This window comes from Phoca vitulina, unplaced genomic scaffold (assembly GCF_004348235.1).
Source record: "Phoca vitulina isolate PV1807 unplaced genomic scaffold, GSC_HSeal_1.0 scaffold49, whole genome shotgun sequence".
Lineage (NCBI taxonomy): Eukaryota > Metazoa > Chordata > Mammalia > Carnivora > Phocidae > Phoca > Phoca vitulina.
Genome location: NW_022589752.1, coordinates 8,362,308 through 8,385,551, shown reverse-complemented (window position 1 = coordinate 8,385,551; position 23,244 = coordinate 8,362,308). Strand labels below are relative to the sequence as shown.

The following is a 23,244-nucleotide window of genomic DNA, read 5'->3' as shown; positions in this document are numbered from 1 at the left end:
CTGGATATGTGTTTTTGATAGAAAGTCAAATTATAGCATTTATTCTATTCACGAGTACTAATGCTTATGTGCAGCAGCTCCTCTTCACTCCCCACTTTGGAGAATTTTTACTTCTATCAGTTAGGAATTGTGTTTTGCTGCAAGAATCAGAAACTTGGAAAACAGTGCTTTAAACAAATAGGTGGTTTCGGGGCGCCTGGGTGGCTCAGTCGTTAAGCATCTGCCTTCGGCTCAGGTCATGCTCCCAGGGTCCTGGGATCGAGCCCCACATCGAGCTCCCTGCTCCATAGGAAGCCTGCTTCTCCCTCTCCCACTCCCCCTACTTATGTTCCCTCTCTCGCTGTGTCTCTCTCTGTCACATAAATAAATAAAAATCTTAAAAAAAAAAAAATAGGTGGTTTCATATTTCTTGTATAATGAGAAGTTTCAAGATAGTCCATAGTACGTTCATGGACCCAGGGTCTTTGTCCCTCTCTTCCTAGACAGTCCTCAGTGTGTGCTAATCACCTCGTGGTCACAAGGTGGCTGTTCTCAATCCACCTTCTAGCAGGAAGGAGTGCCAAGAAGGAAAGGGCAGAACCTGTGCTAGAAAAGGGATTTTCTAAGAAATCCCAATAAATATAACATTTTACTGGCCAAAAATTTGTAGGTTTTGGCTTTCTAGTCTCTGATAGAAGCAGACAAGGAAAAATGGAGCTGAACTGGGTATTGGGCCAACCAGTAATATCTATCAACTATCTATTAGTATCTGAACTATCAGTCAGTTTAGTACATTACTGCTGGTATAAGAAGCTAAGATGTTAGGGGCACCTGGGCGGCTTAGTTAAGCGCCCAACTCGATTTCAGCTCAGGTCATGAACTCAGGGTTGTGACATCGAGCCCTGTGTCGGGGCTCCCCACTCAGTGGGGAGTCTGCTTGAGATTCTCTCCCTCTCTCTTTCTTTTTTTAAAAAAGAAGCCAAGATGGTGCAGTTTTAAAAGAGAAGAAATAGCAGAGGTAGTTACGATTTCTAAGATCCTGCCTATATCTATAGATTTCATTTAAGTAACTCTTCGAGGAATTGAGATCTTCATGAAAGAAATAGTTTAAGTTTAATAATGTTACTCCTTATTCTATGTAGTCACTTTTGTGCATCTGTGGTCCCTTTGCAGCCTCAGAACTGCTGACCCTAAACCCTTTTTTTCTTTTTTTGTTTGCAGCTTTTTTAATCCTCTCCGTGAAAGGAATGAAAGAAGCCTCTGGCACCTAAAATAAAGTCTTGCACTAACCTCTTCTGCTTTCAGTTTCTAAACCCATTTGATTCTGATGATTACTAAACCATGAAAGTATGGCCTTTCCTCTGACATTTTCCTTTCCTTCAGCCAAAATGAAAAGACAGAAAGGGAGGTTATTCACCCAACATAAAGAAAGTCGTTTATGTAAAATTAGGGAAATGAACCATTTATCCCATTCACTTTCCTCATCTAAGTGCATTGAACCACGATCTCATTTTCTGAGGCTGTATCTGGGCACCTTGTCCAATAAATGTGTATCATCCTATGTGTAGATCTTTCAAGGAGGGTTTCTAATACCCCTTCTTAGGACTAAAGGAGCAGAAATCCCAAGGATACCAACAAAAATTGATTCTACCCTGCTTTAAAAAAAAAAAAAAACAAGCATGACTTTGAGGAATAAAAATGCGCCAGTGTGTTTGAGCCATCCCCATTTTTAAAAGAGAATGGAGGGAGTGCACAATGTATAGCGAGCCATCCTGTTTGAGCAAAAGACGGTGATAGGACAGTGACATCTAGTGGTGTGCCTTTTGAAGAGCCTTCAGAAGGAAAAGACTGCACACAGATTTCTTTCTACATTTTGATTCTTTCCCCAGGGCTCCTCTTGTACCTCCTGAGTGGCCTCGATAGCTTTCCAAATTGTGGTTTATAGACTTTATGTTAGGTCCAGAATGGCATTGGGTATTACTCTTGGCTTTGCTTATCATGGTGTAAAATTGGGATGGGGCGCCTGGGTGGCTCAGTCGTTGCTCAGGTCGTGGTCCTGGGGTCCTGGGATCGAACCCCATGTCGGGCATCCTGCTCAGCGGGAGGCCTGCTTCTCCCGCCCCCACTCCCCTGCTTGTGTTCCTGCTCTCTCACTGTCTCTCTCTATATATCAAATAAATAAATAAAATACTTTTTAAAAAAAATTGGGATGGGAACGTTCTGAAACATTGCCTGAGAAAATTAGCAACAAGGGGATAGTGTCCAAGAAGTCATTCATCCCCTTTTACCTACAAAACCATGTCAGTAACCATGTTCATTTATATACTTGATTTTAGAACAAAATTTAAAATGTTAAAGCAATGAAAATTCTGTATAGCAGTCAGTTCTGGTGTTAATGCCTGGGATTGTTTTTTTGTAAACGTAGAAGTTATATATATCACCATGGTGATGCTCTGCATGCCATGCATACCTGGTGATATAGATGCCATGGAAACCATCGAAAGTGTTGAGACTTGTGATTTATAAACTGGACCTCATCTTTCTAGACTGGAAGAGGCGATCTCATCTCTTTGTTCAAGTATATCTTGATAGATCATAATGAGCAAACTACCTATGAAAGCCAGCAGAGTCATTAATATATATTTGCTTTATTATCAGGAGAATTTTATTGTAATTTTTACTTAATTTTAGCATTGTTCTTTCAGTGATTCCATATAGGTCAGTGATCATCCCCATCAAAAAGCTGAGCAATGCGATCATCACATCGAACCCTTGGATCTGTGTATCAGGAGAGCTAGGAGACACGGGAGTAATGCAGATTCCCAAAAACCTCCTCGAAATGACTTTTGAGGTAGGTTCAGCCAATACCTTTCTTAGCAGAAAATGTCATACATAGTTCTTCACAAGGATTCCAGTTTTACTTTTTCATTTTTCCTCAAATAATAAAAGAAGTACTCAAGCATGCAGGATCATTTTTGTGAGTATACACCTAAAATTGTCTTAAACACAGTTTTTTTTTTTATTGCTATAATTTTAATTATTAAGCTCTATTTTTCTACTTGCAATGGAATACCTTGGGGCTTTGCTAGGTCCTATTCCATGATTGCCAATGCCTAGCACAGAACCAGGCAAGTAGGGAACATTCTAGTAAATGCTTTTCCCACAGTGGTTCTCTTCCTTAACGGTAAAATGCTCCCTGCCTGAATCTGGACAAAAGGACAGGAGAGCTGACATCCATGCTTATGGCTTGTAAACCACATGGTGACATTTGTAGAGTGATTCTACAAAAATACCTTTCAATATTGTAGTCAGTTTTCAGGTGTCAGCTGGTGAAATATTCCCCTTGTCTTTGAGCCCCCCTGCAGGCTGATCCTGGCATGCAGGAAGAAGACAAACTCGTGCTCTTGTTTCAGGAGGGAAGTAGTTCTAACTGAATGTCCTATTGTGTTCCTTGGGGTCTGGGAATAGCAGTTTCCACTCAGTCATAACACACCCAAGAGCCCGTTTTAGCCCTATTTCTCTAATGGACTCATTATGTATAAAAGATTAAAACCCTTGGCTTTTCTTTGACTAGCAAGTATGGAACATAAACTCTATTATAAATGCAGTCGTTACTGTTTCCAGACTCTCTCTCATTTCTGCCTACTTCTTTCCATCTTTCCTGCCACAGCTAATTCAGGATGCCCTCCTCCCTCACCTGGATAGCTATGATGCCTTCTCACTTGATACGAAGAAGTCAAGGGCTTTAAGAACTCATAGCTCTGATGTTCCCAACCATACATAGTCAGTTGGGGGTTCTGTGATATTTTATCAGAATTTAAAAGTCAGAATTTAATTGACTTTTATTTTTACTCTTACTTTTATCATTGCTTTCTTTTGTACTTGTCCAACAATGGTCAGGAAGGACATTGATAACTGTACTTTTTTTATGATAGTTTCAAAGACTTCTCGTAGATAAGGGTTGAGGTCAGTTCTGCCTTAGCATTTTACAGAAACAGAAAAACAGCTGTATCAGTGATTTTTTTTATATCGTGGTTATTTCCTGACCTCACTGTGACTGAATCTAAATAGGATCCTATCGCCACTTCTTGAAATTCGTCTCATCCTAAAGGCACCCCTCACTTGATAGTTAATGTCCATATATGTCTTATCTCATAGACGGGTTATATTAGATGTGAATATATTTCTCTAGTACAAAGCAGAGCACATTATGCAGGATGGGTCCTCAGCAGTTGTTAAATTAGATGGAACCAAAGTGCCACCACTAAAGCTAAGTGGTAGTGGTAGTGGTAGTGGGCGTGGGTGGGATCAGGCTCTGAATAACCTGTGGTCCTGTCCCTCCAGTGCCAGAACTTGGGGAAGCTGACCACTGTTCAGATTGGGCATGATAACTCAGGACTGTTAGCCAAATGGCTAGTGGATTGTGTCATGGTCAGAAATGAGATCACAGGACATACATACAGGTAAGTAAATGTCCTTGGGAGCTCAGAATTCTTTCTTTGAGGCTCTTTAGACAAGAAAATGTTTAAGAATTGTTTTCTTCTGGGGCGCATGGCTGGCTCAGCCTGAAGAGCATGTGACTCTTGATCTCAGGGTGGTGAGTTTGAGCCCCATGTTGGGTGTAGAGATTACTAAAAAAATAAACTCTAAAAAAAGAACTGTTTTCTTTCTGAAGCTTTCTCACTGCCTTCGAATTTTAGTTTAGGGTTTTTGGTTTAGTTTTACTTTTTTTAAATTTTTTACTTATTTGAGGGTGAGAGCAGAGTAAGCAAGAGACAACACGAATGGAGGGGGGAGCTGCAGAGGGAGAAGGAGAAGTAGGCCCCCTGCTGAGCAGGGAGTTTCCGGGTTGGGGGAGGCTTGATCCCAGGATCCTGGGATCATGACCTGAGCCACCCAGGCGCCCCTTAGTTTTACTTTTTATGTAATACAAAATTGCCACCAAAAAGCTTTTAAAAAATTGATTGTGTTTGCTCTTAATACTTAGTCCACAAGTGTTGGAAAAGACTTATATAACTGTGATTTAAAAAAAAAAAAAAGGCATCTTAAAGTAATTTAGTAGGAGGAAAGGATCTTTTGGACTCTACTAGTTACAGCTGCTACTCTTTGGAAACATTGTTCTCTTTTCTCCTATAACTCATCTCCCACATTAACTTCTAGTTTGAAAATATTCTTGTCAGAACTAACCACAGTATTTTAATATAGACTAGGTATGAGAAAATACTGAATCATTGTAATTTGGTTGAATGTGATAACAATTTCTGGCTATATAAGAAAGAATGTCCTTATTTTTCAGAGATTCATACTGAAGTGTTTTTAGGGGTAAAACGTCCTGATGCATGGAATGTACTTTAAAATACTTCAACACAGGGGCGCCTGGGTGGCCCAGTCATTAAGCGTCTGCCTTCGGCTCAGGTCATGATCCCGGGGTCCTGGGATCGAGTCCCACGTCGGGCTCCCTGCTCAGTGGGAAGCCTGCTTCTCCCTCTCCCACTCCCCCTGCTTGTGTTTCCTCTCTCGCTGTGTCTCTCTCTCTCAAATAAATAAATAAAATCTTTTAAAAAAATAATAAAATACTTCAACACAAAATAAAAACAAAGCATATAGCAAAACATTAAAGAATATGGGTGTCTGTTACACGATTCTATTTTTCTGTATGTTTGAAATTTTAAAATTAAAATTTAAAAAACAACCCATAGGCACTAAAATGACAGGCTTCATCCATGGTGCCATTTTAAAAATTCTGATTAAAACTAGTAAAGTGCTGGTGATGGAGAAGTTGTTTTTCTGACCTACAAGGTTCCCATGCGGGCGGTGGTTGGGGAAAGGCATTGATGATGGAAGCCTGGAGAGAATCCTTATTGGGGAATTGATGACCTCAGTGGCAGATGAGGATCTGGTAAAGCAGTGTCGGACTCCACCCCAACAGAAATCCCCCACCTCGGCCCGGAGACTGAGCATCACTTCACTGACAGGAAAAACCACCAGTAAGTACCACCATTGATCATTAAATTTGCAGTGTGCCTCAGATGTTGCGGGCATCATGTGGCCATTTCACAGGAAACTGTTGCATTAATGAATTGTGACAAGATTAAAAAGAAGAAAGCTGAGGAAAATTAATTTGGGCCAACGGAATTTGAAAGAGGGAGGGAGGAGAGAGGAAAGGGAAAAAATACGGCAAGAATTAACGAATAATTAAAAGCCTGAAGAATTTAGATATTAAAATCAAACAAAAACTGCATGCTCTGTTTTAATTAAACTATGGAAATGTGAGTAAATAATATTTTGACTGAAACTTAAAGGAGGAAGGGCACCTGGCTGGCTCAGTCAGTAGAGCATGCGACTCTTGATCTTGGGGTTGTGAGTTCAAGCCCCATGTTGTGGGGTGGATCGTACTTTAAAAAAACAACTGGGGCGCCTGGGTGGCTCAGTCGTTAAGCGTCTGCCTTCGGCTCAGGTCATGATCCCAGGGTCCTGGGATCGAGCCCTGCATCGGGCTCCCTGCTCAGGAGGGAACCTGCTTCTCCCTCCCACTCCCCCTGCTTGTGTTCCCTCTCTTGCTGTGTCTCTCTCTGTCAAATAAATAAAATCTTGAAAAACAAAAACAACAACAACCTTAAAGGAGGAATAAGGACAGTTCTTATTACAATACTCCCAGAGAGCTACATCTAGCTATCCAGAGCCCCTTATTCCAAGAGAAAATCTAAAAATTCCTCTCCTACCCCTATGTTCCTATGGAAGTAATAAAATACTATAAAGGAGTGACATCTATGGATAGGATGCTATACTTATATGCCATCTTTAATACTACCATAAACTTCCAATTTATGCTAATGTGGGCTTTAGTAGGTTGAATAATGTCTCCCAAGGGTATTAGATCCTAATCCCAGAATCAGTAAATGTTACTTTATTTGGAAAAAAGATCTTTGTAAATGTGATTAAATTAAGAATCTTGGGATGGGGAGATTATCCTGGATTATCTAGGTGGGCCCTAAATGCAGTCACACATATTCTTAAAAGAGGGAGGCAGAAATTGGAGTGATGCAGCTGCAAGCCAGAGAATGCCAGCAACCACCAGAAGCTTGAAGAGGTGAGGAGCATGTGCTCCCACAGAGCCTCCAGAGGGAGGGTGGCCCTGCCTTGATTTCTGCCCGGTGATAATTTCTGACTTCTGGCACTCCAGAACAATGACTGAATAGATTTCTGTTGTCTTAAGTCACCAAGTTTGTGGTAATCTATTACAGGAGCCACAGAAAAACTAAAACAGAGGCAGTATGATTAGTGAAAAATTACAGAAGTTTATCAGTGAAGTGGTTTTATTTCAGCTGTAGACAATAAAGCCATAAGTAGAATATAACAGAACCTGAGAGGTTTTCAGTTTACCAACAAAGAGGTTTCCTTAGATATTTTCAGTCCCTATCCATTTATTAGCACATGGCGATATATTAACTATTAGAATGATATAGTCTAAAAATTCCCCGTACTCTTTCTCAAAGTAGTCCCCTGATTCATAATTCCCTGTTGCCTTCAGAGGTAGACTTCACACACTCACTAGAAAAACTAAAATTATAAAGACTGATAATACCAAATATTGGTGAGGATGGAGAGCAGTGGAATGCTCAGACATTGCTAGTGGGAATGCCAAAGGAAAAACAGTTTGGCACTTTCTTATAAAGACACACACACGTTTAGCACACACTTGATACAGAATCCCACTCAGTATTTACTCATGAGAAGTGAATACATGTAGCTACACTAGGACTTGCAGTCCCATGTCATGTTCATAGGAGGTTTATTCATAATAGTCAAAATGGAAATAATCCAATATCCACCAGCTGGTGATTGGATAAGCAGAATGTGCTATATCTATTCAGTGGCATACTTCTCAGCAATATATAAAAATGAACAAACTATTGATGTATCTAACAATATGGGTGAATCTCAGAAGCATTATGCTAAGTAAAAGAGAACAGACACAAAAGACTAGATGCTGTATGATTCCATTTATACTGAATTCTAGAAAAGGCAGTATAATAATGATAGAAATCAGAGCATCAGTTGCCAGGAGCTGAGAGCTAGGGAAGGGGATTGACTGAAAAAGGAGCACAGGGGAGCTTTTTGGGTTGATGGAAATTTTCTACATCATGATTGTGGTGGTTGCATGATACATCTGTCAAAGCTCATCAAATTGCACACTTAAAATTGGTGAATTTATTGTATGTAATCCTAAGTTGACTTAAAAGACTGATTTAAGGGGGCGCCTGGGTGGCTCAGTCTTAAGTATCTGTCTTCGGCTCAGGTCATGATCTCAGGGTCCTGGGATCGAGCCCCGTGTCAGGCTTCCTGCTGAGCAGGAAGCCTGCTTCTCCCTCTCCCTCTCCCTCTGCCACTACCCCTGTTTGTGTTCCCTCTCTCACTCTCTCTGTGTCTGTCAAATAAAAAAGTAAAAATCTTTTTAAAAAAAAGACTGACTTAAAAGATTTCAGCCCAATCCATCCAAATTATTACAACTTCTAAAGCAGTCACAGTTTTGTGGGATATTACTGTTTTAAGAGGCCTAACCTTTGGTCATATTTTATTTCCTTAATAAGTAGAAAATTTTAAATAACCTGAGATTCAGAGATGGGTAATTGGCATTTTCTCACAGTGTGTGCAAGGTGATATTTAGAGAACTAAAAGTTTTAAATCAGTTTTAAAATACTTCTGATTAGAGGCTCCTGGCTGGCTCAGTCGGTAGAGCATGAGCCTCTTGATCTCAGGGCTGTAAGTTCGAGCCCCATGTTGGGTTTAGAGATTACTTAAAAATAAAATCTTTATGGGCGCCTGGGTGGCTCTGTCGTTAAGCGTCTGCCTTCGGCTCAGGTCGGGTCCTAGGATCAAGCCCCACATCGGGCTCCCTGCTCCGCAGAGAGCCTGCTTCTCCCTCTTCCACTCCCCCTGCTTGTGTTCCTTCTCTCTCTGTGTCTCTGTCAAATAAATAAATAAAATCTTTTTAAAAATAAATAAATAAAATCTTTAAAAATAAAATACAACTGATTAGTACAGTGCTATTTTAGAATGAATAAAAGTTTTCAAAATACATCTTCATGTTTATTTTTAAAGATTTTATTTATTCATTTGAGACAGAGAGAGAGAGCATGAGCAAGGGGAGAGGCAGAGGGAGAGGGAGAAACAGGCTCCACTGAGCCGGGACCCCTTCATGGGGCTCAGTCCGAGGATGCTGAGATAATGACCTGAGCTGAAGGCAGATGCTTAACCAGCTGAGCCACCCAGGCGCCCCAAGGTCTTCCTGTTTAAAAAAGAAAATATTCAGGGGTGCCTGGCTGGCTTAGTCAGTAGAGCATATGACTCTTGATCTTGGGGTCATGAGTTTGAGCCCCACGTTGTACATAGAGATTACTTTAAAAAAAAATAAAAATTAAAAAAATATATTCAGAGAAAGGAAAAAGTAACTAGCAGCTGAAGAGGCCACAGTATCAGTCCTTCAATCATTAGAGGTTCCCATTTACAATTTTTATGCATTGGTGTAGAAAAACTTGAGTTCTACCTGAAGAATGTTTTATGCAAGAAATCCTCCAGCAGTATGAATTCGAAGATTCTTAAACACTAAAATGTGTAGTTTGTCCTTTATGGTGTGACATGTAAATTAAATTTAATAGTTAATCACCACAAGAAATTACCAAATATTTAATTTTTTCTCTTGTTACGTACCTACTTCTATCCCTAAAATCTGTTTACTATCTTTTTATTTTTTTAACCATTCTTGGGGTTTGGGCGGCAGAGGCAGTTTAGATCCCATTCAGGCAGCCCACCACGCTCTCCCCCAAGAACAGGGCCTAAGAATGTGCAGGGGGCGGGGGCTGGCAAATGAAGCAGTGTCCAGATGGACTGAGTACCAGAAAAGGAAGCAGTTCTGGGCTTCGGGTGCCGCAGTGTACCAGGCATCTTCCCTTTACTTTCAACACGATAGCAAAAACACAGATTTCAGGTTAGCCATTCAGAGCTTCACAAACCTGGGTCTGTGCCCACTAAGGGACTCAGAGGTAGGTAGGATAAGAGGGTACCTGCAAATGATGCTGTGGGTCTTTCCCACCTCACTCCTCAGATCCAGGATCTTGCTAGCACTTTGTGACAGGTACCATGCCGGTGAATAACACCTGTAATATCTCATTCACCTTTCCCAGTGACCCATGAGGTGTATATTTTCCCTATTTTAGGCTGAGGAAATTCAAACTCAGAAGAAATTTGACATCTAACCAAGGTTATAAATTGCAAGTGGTAAGGTTGGAATTTGAATAGGAGTCTGTTGGATTCTTTTCCTTTGTGCCAAGATGCCTCCCACTGGGCCGAACTGGCCTGAGGCACGTTTCACTGGGCCCCTGACAAGCCAACCTGCTGTGGTGAAGTGTTCCCTGCCTGGTGGACACAGGTGATACCCATAGTACTTTAGTTTATTTCCCTTGCATGAGAATTCAGGCACTGTTCATTATTTTTTCAGAACCCAATGCTGGACAGATCCAAGAAGGAATTGGAGAAGCTGTGAATAATATTGTGAAACATTTTCACAAACCTGAAAAAGAGGTATGATGATCTATAAAACTTAATATATAGGATTTTAAAGCCATTTTTACACATGATACATAAGGCAGTAGAGGGTATGTTAATTTTTATTTGTAAGCTTTCTCATAGCTATAAAAACAAGCTTCATAGCAGTCCTCAGCACCTCTTCTTCTAGCATCTTGTTAAACATAGATGCGGCCGATCATCCTTTGGCACTGTGTGTTTTGCTCCACAGAGAGGAAGTCTCACAGTGTTGCTGTGTGGAGAAAATGGACTGGTTGTGGCACTTGAACAAGTCTTCCATCATGGGTTCAAATCTGCCCGCATCTTTCACAAGAATGTCTTCATCTGGGACTTCATAGGTAAATTAAACCGGGTGTATATTATTGTAAGGTCACTGAAATGTTTCTTAGAAAACTCGAAGACCCAGGAGTTCAAGCAAATAAGGGTTAGTAACAAGGGAGTACATTTTTTAAAATAAATATCAAATTAGCAATATCTTTGCTTTTCATTCATTCAACATATATTTATAGTGTCTATAATATTCCAGACACTATTCTAGATACTCAAGATATACATCAAGGGACACCTGGCTGGCTCAGTTGGTAGAGGATGGGACTCTTGATCTCAGGGTCATGAGTTCAAGCCCCACGTTGGGCATAGAGCTTACTTTAAAAAAAAAGATATACATCAAGAGATAAGTAAAACACGAAAATTTCTGTGGTTGACAAACTTACATTCTGGTGGGGGCAGGAACCCAGACAATGCACAAAAACATAACAAGTATGCATTTCATCTAGTATGTTACAAAGCTATGTTTGATGTGGAAAAAAATAGAGTAGAGTAACAGGACATGGAGTGGAGAGTGCTCTTCTAAGTGGGGTGGTTATATGCTTTGTGGACAAGGTGACATTTGAGCAAAGACTCTAAGGAAGTTAGTCGAGCCATGTGACTATCTGGGAGAAGAGCACTGGGGGCTGAGAGAACTGCCAGGGAGAGGCCCCAAGCTGGGAGTGGTGTGCTTGGCCTTTTCATGGAATAGCAAGACTAATGTGACGGGGCAGAGTGAGGGAGACAAGAGACTAAGAGGATATTGGGGAAGAGGGCTGTTTACTGCCAGAGCCAGGTGCTTTAGGGCCATCTAGGTCATTGGAAGAACTTTGGTCTTTATCATGATTGAAATAGGAAGTCATTGGAAGGCTTTGAGCCAAGGAGTGAGTGACATAATGTAACTTCTGTTTTAGAAGGATTACTCTAGCTTTATGCTGTCCAGTATGGTAACCAATAGCTACATGTGGCTATTTAAATTTAAACTGATTTAATGTAAATTAAATTTAAAATTCACTTCCTTAGTCACACCTGCCTTAACCTAGGAGCTACTAAATTGAACCTTGCAGATATAGAACATCTCATTCATCACAGAAAGTTCTGTTGGGAGTATGCTGCTCTAGCTTGCTAAATAAGCTTTGTAATCTTTATTTTGGTATGCAGTTCTTCTAGAATTCCCAGTTTTTTTAAAGGGGTGATGAATCATTTTGTGTCTTGTAAATATAGTCTAGATGAAGTAGTTGATTTTATCCAACTTAGAATTTTTAGACAAAGAAAAGGTTGAGAGAGCTACGCATTTTTTTTCTTTTGGAATGCGTAGAATCTTACTGCTCCTGTTTCTGGTATGTGTATACATATCCCTTCCTCAGATTTCCTGAATCAGTTCTGTTTCAAGGATTTTGTTGCAAAGTGTTAGCCACCCATTCTGTAACCAGAACAGAGGGCACCATCTTAATGGCTACTGTATATTTGCTAGTTAGTCCTAGAAGATTCTAGTCTTGACAGGAGTCCGTTTTTTCTTTTTTGCCAATTTCCATTGCTTGAAGGTATTCTAAAGAGAGTAAACTTTTTACCCTTCTGGAATGCAGTCTAGATTAGAAAATAAACTCCTGGGAGTATATTGTTCCACTGTGAAACATGGACCTCTGGAATTCATCTTGAAACCAGTGATAAAGTAATGATTTTGGTTTCTGAACTGGCTATAATGCAAAGCATCAATAGTGTTTCCAGAATAAACTAAGTGATTAATCTTTCTGTATATGTGAAGTATTAATGTGTATTGTTATATGATTCTGACTTCCTTCCCCAGAGAAAGCAGTTGCTTATTTTGAAACCACTGACCAGATTCTAGACAATGAAGATGATGTCCTTATTCAGAAATCATCCTGCAAAACCTTCTGCCACTATGTAAATGCTATTAATACTGCACCCAGGAACATTGGGAAGGACGGCAAATTCCAGATTTTAGTTTGCCTTGGAACACGGTATAAAGCCAGCTCTTGACTTTCCCTATATTTGTTACGTGTTGAACAAGAGTCCAGAAGGAGTTATGCCAGATCATGCCCCTTCCAAAGCTCTCCCCTGGGCTTCTTTCATTCCTAGTTTTCTTAGGAGACTACTGTTTATTGGGTACTTGCTATGTATTGGCACTATGCTAAGTACGTTACATTCATTATCTCATTTAATCCTCCTGTCACTTCGCTGTTACACTACATGAAGTAGCAGCTGTTTTCTCATCTATACAATGAGCTGTACCCTCATTGTGTAGATGAGAAAACAGAAAATAGATGAGGCATAGCTAAGTTAACCAACTTTCCCAAGGTCACGCATCTAGAAAGAGGCAGAGCCAAGATTCATACCCAGTCTCATTAGAGAGCCTCAGCTCCCAACCATTACACTACACTGGCCCCAAAGGTGGGCAGATAGGTGATAGGTAGTTTGGTAAGGAATTTGACACACCAGCACATACACATACATATATTTACAATATACCACCGTATTACTTTAAATTTAATAACATTATAGAATTCATACTCTATAATTTTTTTCTATATAAATAATTCTTAACTATATAAAGTCTTTAAGACAATTTCCTACCCCTGTATTTTTTGAAAATGACACATAGGAGCTGCACAATGATTAATTTTAAAACAGCTGTCAGAATTGTAAGAAATGAAACACGTAGACCTTCAGAATAATTTTTTTTTTTTTTTAAGATTTCTTTATTTGAGAAAGAGAAAGTACAGGGGAGGGGCAGAGGGCGAGAGAGAGAGAGAGAATCTCAAGCAGACTACCCGCTGAGTGTATATTCCAACACAGGGCTCAATCTCACAACCTTGAGATCATGACCTGAGCCAAAATCAAGAGTCAGACGCTCAATGGACCGAGCCACCCAGGCATCCCAAGAATAAGATTCTTTTTAAGTTATCTGTGCAGTGTTCGTTTTTTTCTACAGCCCTGGCTCCCCAATGAGATTCAAGATGGCCTAGTTATGGCTGCTGTTGTCATGAAAGGCATAGCGTGGGACGCCCGGCTGGCTCAGAAGAGCATGCGACTCTTAATCTCAGGGTTGTGAGTTTGAGCCCCATTTTGGGTGTAGAGATTACTACAAAAAATAAACTTAAAAAAAAAAGAAAGAAAGGCATATTGAGGGATGCTCAGTAAGGACATCTTAGGTACTTAGTGACAGATAACTAATGTCAGAGTTTAATCAGTACACACTGAAGGTTGTGCACCTGGGTGGCTCAGTCAGTTAAACGTCTGCCTTGGGCCCAGGTCATGATCCTGGAGTCCCAGGATCGAGTCCCACCATCAGGCTCTCTGCTCAGCGGGGAGTCTGCTTCTCCCTCTGACCCTCCCTCCCTCCTGCACTTTCTCTCTCTCTCTCTCAAAAAAAAAAAAAAAGACACACTGAAGGTTGAGATGTTGTCTTCCTGAAACAACTGGTTTACAGAACTAAGTTCTTTATTTCTTCTTAATAAGAGGGGCCAATTTCAGCTATGCTTCTAAAATTCCTTTTGGGGGCGCCTGGGTGGCTCAGTCGGTTAAGCGTCTGCCTTCGGCTCAGGTCATGATCCCCGGGTCCTGGGATTGAGCCCCATGTCCGGCTCCCCGCTCAGTGGAGAGCCTCCTCCTCCCTCTCTCTCTGCCTGCTGCTCGGCCTACTTGTTCTTTCTCTCTCCGTGTCAAATAAATAAAATCTTTTTAAAAATAAATAAATAAATAAATAAAATTCCTTTTGAATGTGATCCTTACCTTCTTTTGTATCTTTACTGTTCTGATTAGTTAGACCACTGCAGCCCCTCTGTAGGTTTATAAAATCTACTTAATGTTTTTCTGCTTTTTGTTCCTTACCTTATATAAGGTATGGATGTTATGTTATGTTGTGTTAGTCTTTTAAAAATGTTAGTCCCAACTATTTAATGTAGTCTTTCTTCCCATAGGGTCAGTATACTTTGGCATGCCTTGCCACAGATGTCTGAGTAACACCCCTGTAAAAGAGAGATACAAAATGACATTCTGCCTCTTTTTCTAAAGTGTTAAATCGGGGGCGCCTGGGTGGCTCAGATGGTTAAGCATCTGCCTTTGGCTCAGGTCATGATCCCAGGGTCTTGGGATCAAGCCCCGCTTCTCCCTCTCCTGTTCCCCCTGCTTGTGCTCTCTCGCTCTCTCTGTCAAATAAATAAATAAAATCTTTAAAAAATAATAAAGTGTTAAATCAGAATACAGAATCTCTTTAATGTGGGTAAGTCCTTATGGCCAATTTGTCCAGACTTACTTTTACAATCTCTTGGGTTTTCCCATTAGCTTATACTGTCTCATTACTGTATCTTTTTAACCAGCAAATTTCCAAATTCTTGACTTTGGTCTCCTCTCTGCTGACCTCCAAACTTGACTAGGTTTTGCTCTGTCCAGCCCCGCGCCTTGCCATCGAAAGCTCTCACGTGTTGTGTTGTTCTGCAGCGAGGTCAGCAGAGCTCAGGACTTCTTTCTCTTTGAATCTGTAGGGATCGCCTGCTCCCACAGTGGATCCCACTCTTAGCTGAGTGTCCTGCCATTACCCGAATGTACGAGGAAAGCGCCCTCCTGCGAGACCGCATGACTGTCAACTCTCTCATCCGCATTCTGCAGACCATTCAGGACTTCACCATAGTCTTGGAAGGCTCACTCATCAAAGGAGTGGATGTGTAACCCACGTGGCTAGAAACGCTCAGTCCAGACCCCTTGTTCCTGAGCCTTCCCCAGCTATGGGGACTGATGTGGACTTGTCTGACAAGGGAGTGAGTCAGTGCAGGGGCAACACACTGTATTCCCCAATTTGAACAATCCTCACACTACAGACAAGGCAAAATGCTGTATTGTAGTTCATTTGAACCTGGAATTTAGTATAAAATAGAGTATTTTCATGTGTTAGATGTGTGTAAATATGCTATCTTCTTTAAGAAATTATATTACTCTAATAAGATACTTTTCTTAGATTGAATATTCCTGTGACTTAAAATAAGTAGCTTAACCGCATTGGGAGTTGGGGAGGGGAAGAGTGGTGCTAGCCAGGAAGAAGCCAGTAAACATGTAATTACAGTGCAACCCAGTCGGGCTTTTTTTTCCCTCCAGGTATCACAGAGGAACCCAGAATGCATTGTTACATCGTAGCCATCCATCCTGGTGTGTCCGATCCTTTGTATTGTGAATGTGAACAGCTTTACCTACTGTACGTGATAGTCCTCACTTACATTTTTTTTTAGGTTACAAATGGTTTCATACGTTTGAATTGAGTCACTTTTCCAGTCTTTTGGAAAAATTTTTCCGTCGGCACAAGATAAAGATATGATTCAAATATTTTAAATACTGGACCCCAGGAGCTTGGCTGAACTGGAAAGAGAACACACAAAGCCCTGAAAAGTATGTTAAATTGTAGGATTATAACTTCTTTACACTTTGGAAAGATTAGCCTAGACTAACTTCATTCTTGGCATTTTTATTCTTGTTATGTGAGGTACTTTGGAGAGATGTGAATTTCAGAGTGTTGGTCTCATAGTTATAAGAACTGCAAACGGCAGTTTGATTCTGTACTTATAATTTGGCCATCTGACCCCTGCAGCAGTTCCTTACCTCAAGGGTAATCTCAAACCCTGTCTTTGTTAGGTTCCATTCACCCCTCCCCTCCCCTCTTCCTGTGCCCATCCCCCTCTCAGGAAATGGAAGGAATGTCTAAGGAGGAGGAGGGCTCTGTGTAGCTTGGAATGTTTTTGTGAAAGTATTTGTTGACCATGATAATGCAAATAACAGAGGGAAAGAGCAAGAATGAACCCTTTCTGGGTGTTTCAGGGCAAGTTTTATGTTCCTTTTTAAGAAAGGGTAATAATATAAAACAACTGGCCCTGAGAAGGTAAAAGCCAGGGCAGCACAGACTGACAAAAATGGAAGCAGAACAAGAGGCAACAGTTTTGAAAGACCAAACATTGTGAGTAGCTTTCCAGCTTGGTATTTTATAAGGAAGTTAAATAAATGTGGGGTTAGCCAGTTACCTTGAGTCTTCGTTTATAGTAGGTCCTGTAACTCATTAGGCATTTGCACATTGTTAGCGGTGAAATTGCCTCAGCAGAGCTCCGGGGTTTATTCCCAGTTGTGGCTGAGGAGCAAAGCCATGGCCTCTCAGGACCCTTGTACAGTCTTGAGGGTCCTGGGCTTAGCCAACAGTATTGTTCCACTTACTTCCTGGAGGAAGAAACTAATGAAACAAGTGCCTCACTCCCTTTATCAAACACTGTATTCAGCCGGGGTCACCAAGGCACATCCCCTTTTAACCAGTGACTTAGTAATCCAGGAGCACCGGGGGGAGTTGAAGGCAGCATTTAGAAGCCCATGGAAGGGCTTTAAGAAGATGATTCTGGGTGACCTGGGTAGCCTGGAGATTTGCTCGCCTGAGGCTAAGGGCTGTCTGCATTGGTGTAGCTCTTCCAAGGACCTGGAAAGTCTATCATGGGAGGCATCCAGACCCTATTTAACATGGGGTTCTTGTGTTGCAGTGATCAGACACCACAGAATGATCAGTGCAGGGTTTTATTCTTAGTACCTTTCTTAGAAGGCCATGCCTCTGGCACACTCTGGGCAGCTGAGAGATGACTTAGGTTAGCATGCTAGCATTGAGTCATTTTATAGATGGGAACGCTTGAGGATCAGAGAGGCTAAATACCCCACGGCTGGTCAGTGACAACAACCAGAGTCTAGAGCTCGTGTCTTGTATTACACCAAGGCTGCATGAGACTGAGCTCTGAGGAGGCATTCATATGAATAGTATTTCTACCCCTGGATCTTTATCCATACCTAAACAGGTAGGAAAATCACTGTTAATATTCGTTTATAAGAATCATTTATAAGGATTAACATTCATTTTAACAAATTGTTCTCAAGTGGTTGAGAATTACATCCATTACAAAAACTAGGAGCAAAATTGGATTTGGGGCCTGTGAATAAAGCTATTACATTAAAAAGTACCCCAAAAAAGAGTTATACCTAAAGTTTTATCCCACTTTGTGTAGTATGGCCATTACAGTGGAAATGACCGATTTCAAAAGAAACAATCACACCAGAACTGACACCTCCTCTAGAATGCTGGACCCTTTAAATTGGTTACCTGAGGAGCCCATATAGTTATTCCAGTGATAACAGCCAGGGCTCCAAACCTGTGGGGACCTCCTTGCAAGATGCTTGGATGGCCTACAGCCCATTCTTCTGTTGCCAGTTATGGTAAATCTTGGCCTTTTAGAAGAAATTTAATATTTGGAAACAAAATGTCCTTAGGATCCAAGTTGATGAAAAAGGATGCTTAGGCAGAGTTTGAGGTCACAAAAGAAACAATTCTAAAGAAATAAGACTTAGTTCTTATGTGGCTTGTAACTATCTCTAAGCCAATACCAGAATATTTTGAGCAGGACAGAGGCAGAACCCTTAGAATAAATGTCTATAGCTGACTTTTGGAAGGACCATACCCAGTTAGAGGTATCCTTTTTGGTATATTAATTTTTTAATTAGTATATTGCTTCATAATCACACCTCAGAGTTAAAGTAAGTAAAAATCAATTTTGTAATTGACTTTTTTTCCTCAGAATAAATTAAAAGTAGTGCCCAGAACCACAATTAGTATTTTCATATAATAATAGCTTGAGAGGAAATTGTTTTAAAATGAAATTGCCAAAAATATTACCTCTTGAAACATCTAATTTCCAAGTGTTTTCCAGATGTCCTGAAACTCCGAATCTCAACCTTTCTGATACAGTGGTGGGACAATGTGTGAGCCCAGAAAGCAGTGCCCTGGGTGGGGCTCATTAGCGCCTTAAAACTGACTGAGGCTCCATGTGGGGTGTGGAGCAGCATAAAGTGGGATTCTAGTTGGGGTGAAGTAGGCCTACAGAGAATAAAAGTTCTTCCTCTTTCTCTTTCCCACTGGGAGCAAGAATTTTATATAAGAAACAAACCTGCAAAAGTTTGCAATTTCCCTCTAAAATTTATTTTCAGTGTTTCACACATTTTTGAACCATTGTAACCCTGTGTATTTACTTTAACGTGTCTTTTTTTAAAAAATCATTTTCATGAACTTCTGTCCTACTACATGAATGATATGGGGAAATAATTGAATTGCTTGTATTTCCTTTTTTTGGAATAAAGCACTGTTGTATGCAAATGTAAGTGAAAGAGAGGTAGAGACGATACTTAACGGTATATGTGTAGTATATGTTGACACCTCTAAGATACTTTGAAACATGAGGCAACAGACGAGGACCTCAGATCCCCAGGGAAATATTTATTTGACAGCATTGAGAGTGTAGCTCTTAATTGAAATATCTTCTTTCTGCTAAGAATTACGATTTTTTAGTGGATTTTCACTTGTATTTTCTCTGTGAGGTTTACAGAAACTATCCTTTTCACCATGTTGAAAGGACAATCTGACCCTTAGCTATTTATATTTCAGTATTAACACACCTTCATTGATTGAGAATGGAGTCTCAAACTCCTCTCTACTTTTATGAAGTGAATGCTGTTTCCAAGTCATCAGTTTCTTTGGAAGCCCCTGTTCCTTACATAAGTATTTGTTACTTACTTAGCTTAAAAGGAGACAGAAACGAATAATAAACTTCTAGGTCCCTTACTCCTATTAAAATACATTTCTAAATCTCTTGGATTTCCAAGCTTTTTTGAAGAGGGTGCTGATGATGTGATCAGAGGAATCCAAGAAGAAACTCACCCTCCTAGATCTTCCTTGAGCTGATCATCCTCTCAAGGACAGAATAAAGATTAGCTCCAGAAATGTATCACATTGAGCAGTTGACACCAGAGTGAAAAAAACATGTATCAAAAAGTTTCTCTTCATTTGAAGGAACCCAGGGCATCCTTGGGTTATGTGGGAGAGAATCACACTTCATCCAGTTTCCTGAATGTATTTGTGTGTGGCTCCAGTCTATTCCAAACCAAATCTTGTTGACAGTAGAGAGGTATGGTAAGGAGTTCCTGTTGTCAATCAAATGAGGGTGTTAAACATAGAAAAAACCCCTCTGTGTTACACTTGAACCATGTATAAATGTACCCTGTGTATCTTTTTAAACAATGAACATTTCTGCATTTAAATTATATTGTGTTTCTTTGTATTGTTAACAATGCATCAGAACTGGATTTTTTTTTCCTCATCATCTGAACATAATATAAAATTTAAAGAGTATTGTGATATTATCAAGCACTTTAACATACATATCAGAGAAACTGACGTGGGTTTTTCAGGTTTTGAAGTACATTTAAATATGACTTTTCATGCTTTGTTCTTTACAAATAAAACTGTGGGGTTGATACTTTGTTTTGCTTTCTTATTATAGAATCTTTTTTTAAAAGATTTTATTTATTTATTTGACGGAGACACAGCAAGAGAGGGAACACAAGCAGGGGAAGTGGGAGAGGGAGAAGCAGGCTTCAGGCCGAGCAGGGAGCCCGATGTGGGGCTCAATCCAGGACCCTGGGATCATGACCTGAGCTGAAGGCAGATGCTTAACCGAATGAGCCACCCAGGCACCCCTATAAATAAATAAATGTTAAAAAATAAAAAGCTTACTTTTGGACCTAAGTTTGTAATACCAGTTAGACATCCAAGTAGAAAAGCTTAGTAGACACTTGCACATATAGATTAGGAATTCAGGGCAGAACAGTAGTGTATTTGTCAGGGTCCAATCGAGTCAGAAACCACACAGCTATTTGAAGAGGGGTGATTTATTTATTTATTTATTTATTTTTAAGCTCTGTGCTCACTGTGGGGTTTGAACTAGGAACCCTGAGATCAAGAGTTGCATTCTCTACCAGCTGAGCCAGCCAGGTGCCCCAAAAGCGGTGGTTTAATGTAAAAAACTATGTATGACAGTTCTCTCAAGAAACAGAACCAAAAGGGTGTGTGTGTGTGTGTGTGTACGTAGAGAAATTTTAAGGAATTGGCTCATGCAGTCGTTAGAGACTTGGTAAACCCAAAATCTACAGGGTAAGCTGTCAGGCTAGACACCCAGGGAAGAGTTGTAGTTCAAGTCCAAAGGCAGTCTGCTGGCAGAATTCTTTCTTGTTCAGAAGGAGGTCAGCCTGTGTTCTGTTTAGGCCTTCAACTGATTTGGTGAGGCCCACCCACATTCTGAAGAGTAATCTGCTTTACTTGAAGGCCACCAATGTAAATAATTTCATCCAAAAAACATTTTCACAGAACCATTTAGAATAATGTTTGATTAAATATCTGACTACCGTGGCCCAGCCAGATTGATACATAACATTTAACCATCACAAACTGTAACAAGAAATTAGAACAACGGAAGATTTGCTGCTAAGCAATAAAAAGAACTCAAGAATACAAGAATTAAAACAAAACAAAACACAAGAATAGCATCTATATGAGCAGCCACTAACCCTAGGCCCAAGGCTAGGCAAACCTAAAATGCCCCCTTTCCCCCAGGCTGAGAGCCCGATTTGTTAGGGCACAACCATAGCCCATCAGTACTAAAATGCCACATCAGTAGCACTTGTGAATGTACCCTTAGGTGCCAGGGAAGGATCCATGGGGAGGTACCGTGTCCCAGAACTTGCTGGGAGGCCATCCATGGAGAGGTGCTATACCAGTAAGACTCAGTGGAGAGTGGAGAGCCACCCAAGGGAATGTCATACGAGGTCAGCTGCCGAGAACAAGAGCTGGGAGCGTCCTGTAGGAGCTTGCAGAAGGAAGCACAGCAGAACGAGGAAGACCAGCTCCCTCGTCCGGTGCCTCTCCAGAGTGTTCTCCTGACAAAGGTGAACATTGTGCCAGCCGGCAAAGGAAAAGTGTTCACAAGAGGGTCTAGCATTGTTGCAGAACAGGCAATAAAGGGTAGATTTGGAGCTGAGAGGCAATAAACTGATAACTGCCCCAGTTCCTGATACTCAGTTACAGAGGAAACAAAGGAGGGGAGCAGGAAAATGCAGAAGGAAAAGAGACGATAGAGCAAGTATCTCCAAACTTCATGGTGCAATGCTTTGGAGCACATTGTCTGCCATGTCTCTTTGAACTTGGTCCAGATATATCTATACAATTTTCATCACTACCCTTTAAACTATTAACTTTAAAAAATACTGATTAACTGCAGTTAAAAAGGTTAGGAGGCTTTCGCAGTCTAAGGGAAAGAAGACCACAGGGGTAGCAATGAAGGTGATGAAAAGTGTTGAGCACTGGGTATATTTTGAGACTAAAGCAGAGAACTTCCTGATGGATTGAATGTGGGGGATGAACAAAAGAAAAGTCAGGAATGACTAAGGATCTTGGCATGAACAACTGGAAGGATGAAGCCAGAATTTCTGTTAACCAAGATGAATAAGGATGGGGGGAGAACAGGCTTTGGAGACAGATCAGAAGTTCAAGTTTGGACATATTAAATTTCAAATATTGATTAGATATCCAAGTGGAAATGGTAAACAGGAAATTGAATGTCTGCGTCTGGATTTTTTGAGCAATTGGACTTCAGATATACATTTGGGAGTTGCCAGCATATATAGATGGAATTTAACCTCCTAAAACTGGATAAGAACATAAAGGGATTGAGTTATTAAATAATCTCCCAAAACATTCATTTTAATTCCATGATATGGATATGGCATGATTTATTGTGTGACATTTAGATTTACCTCCCATTTTTTCACTATTCTGAAAAATGCTATGATGAAAAACATCTACATAGTTCCTAATGTTTCACTATTCTGAATAATACCATAATGAACAAAGATCCTTGCTTTGTGAAAAACTACCATTTTTGTGGGTCAAAGGCAAATGTAGACAACTTTACATGATTCAACCTAATATTTGTGATACTTCTTTTGGTTCTTTATCCTGATGTGTTATAATTTGATTAAAATAGATACTGTAACCTAGATGGAGCGATTAATCTCTGGGCTGCAAAATCTAAAAATAAATCACTCTAGTTAGAGCTACCCTGTAGGGCCAGATGTTTCCTAAACTCCAGTAAAACAATCCTGAGGTTTATCATTTACCTATCCATAACCTGTCTTCTTAAATGACGCCAAAACTTTTCCTGAGTTTCTCACATTAACATCCTATGCTTCCAAATACATGAAATAAAAACTGATGGAATCAATGAGAAAGAGACAAAGCCTCAGGTATAGTAAGAAAAGAACTCCTTTCTCAATAATTGAAAGAGTAAATAGGAAATCAGTAGAGACATAGAGGACTTGGACAATACGATCAACCAACTTGACCAGATTGACATAGAATATTTTCACCAACAACAAGATACAAATTCTTTCCAAGTACACAAAGAACACTTACCAAAACTGACAATATTTGGGGTCATAAAACATGTATCAATAAAT

General features: G+C 40.3%; 1 protein-coding gene across 4 annotated transcripts in view; it reads left to right on the top strand.

Moving 5' to 3' along the window:
* Positions 1 to 20,208, top strand: part of DENND5B (DENN domain containing 5B) — a 190,003-nt gene extending 169,795 nt beyond the window's left edge. For all 4 annotated transcript variants that reach the window (XM_032432830.1, XM_032387461.1, XM_032387462.1 and 1 more), the window contains 7 exons: positions 2,685 to 2,830; positions 4,324 to 4,442; positions 5,779 to 5,966; positions 10,478 to 10,560; positions 10,775 to 10,901; positions 12,677 to 12,851; positions 15,375 to 20,208. In XM_032432830.1, coding sequence (XP_032288721.1) covers positions 2,685 to 2,830; positions 4,324 to 4,442; positions 5,779 to 5,966; positions 10,478 to 10,560; positions 10,775 to 10,901; positions 12,677 to 12,851; positions 15,375 to 15,558 — 1,022 coding nt within the window. In that variant the 3' untranslated portion in view covers positions 15,559 to 20,208. The remainder of the gene's footprint in view (positions 1 to 2,684; positions 2,831 to 4,323; positions 4,443 to 5,778; positions 5,967 to 10,477; positions 10,561 to 10,774; positions 10,902 to 12,676; positions 12,852 to 15,374) is intronic.
* Positions 20,209 to 23,244: the final 3,036 nt, after the last annotated feature.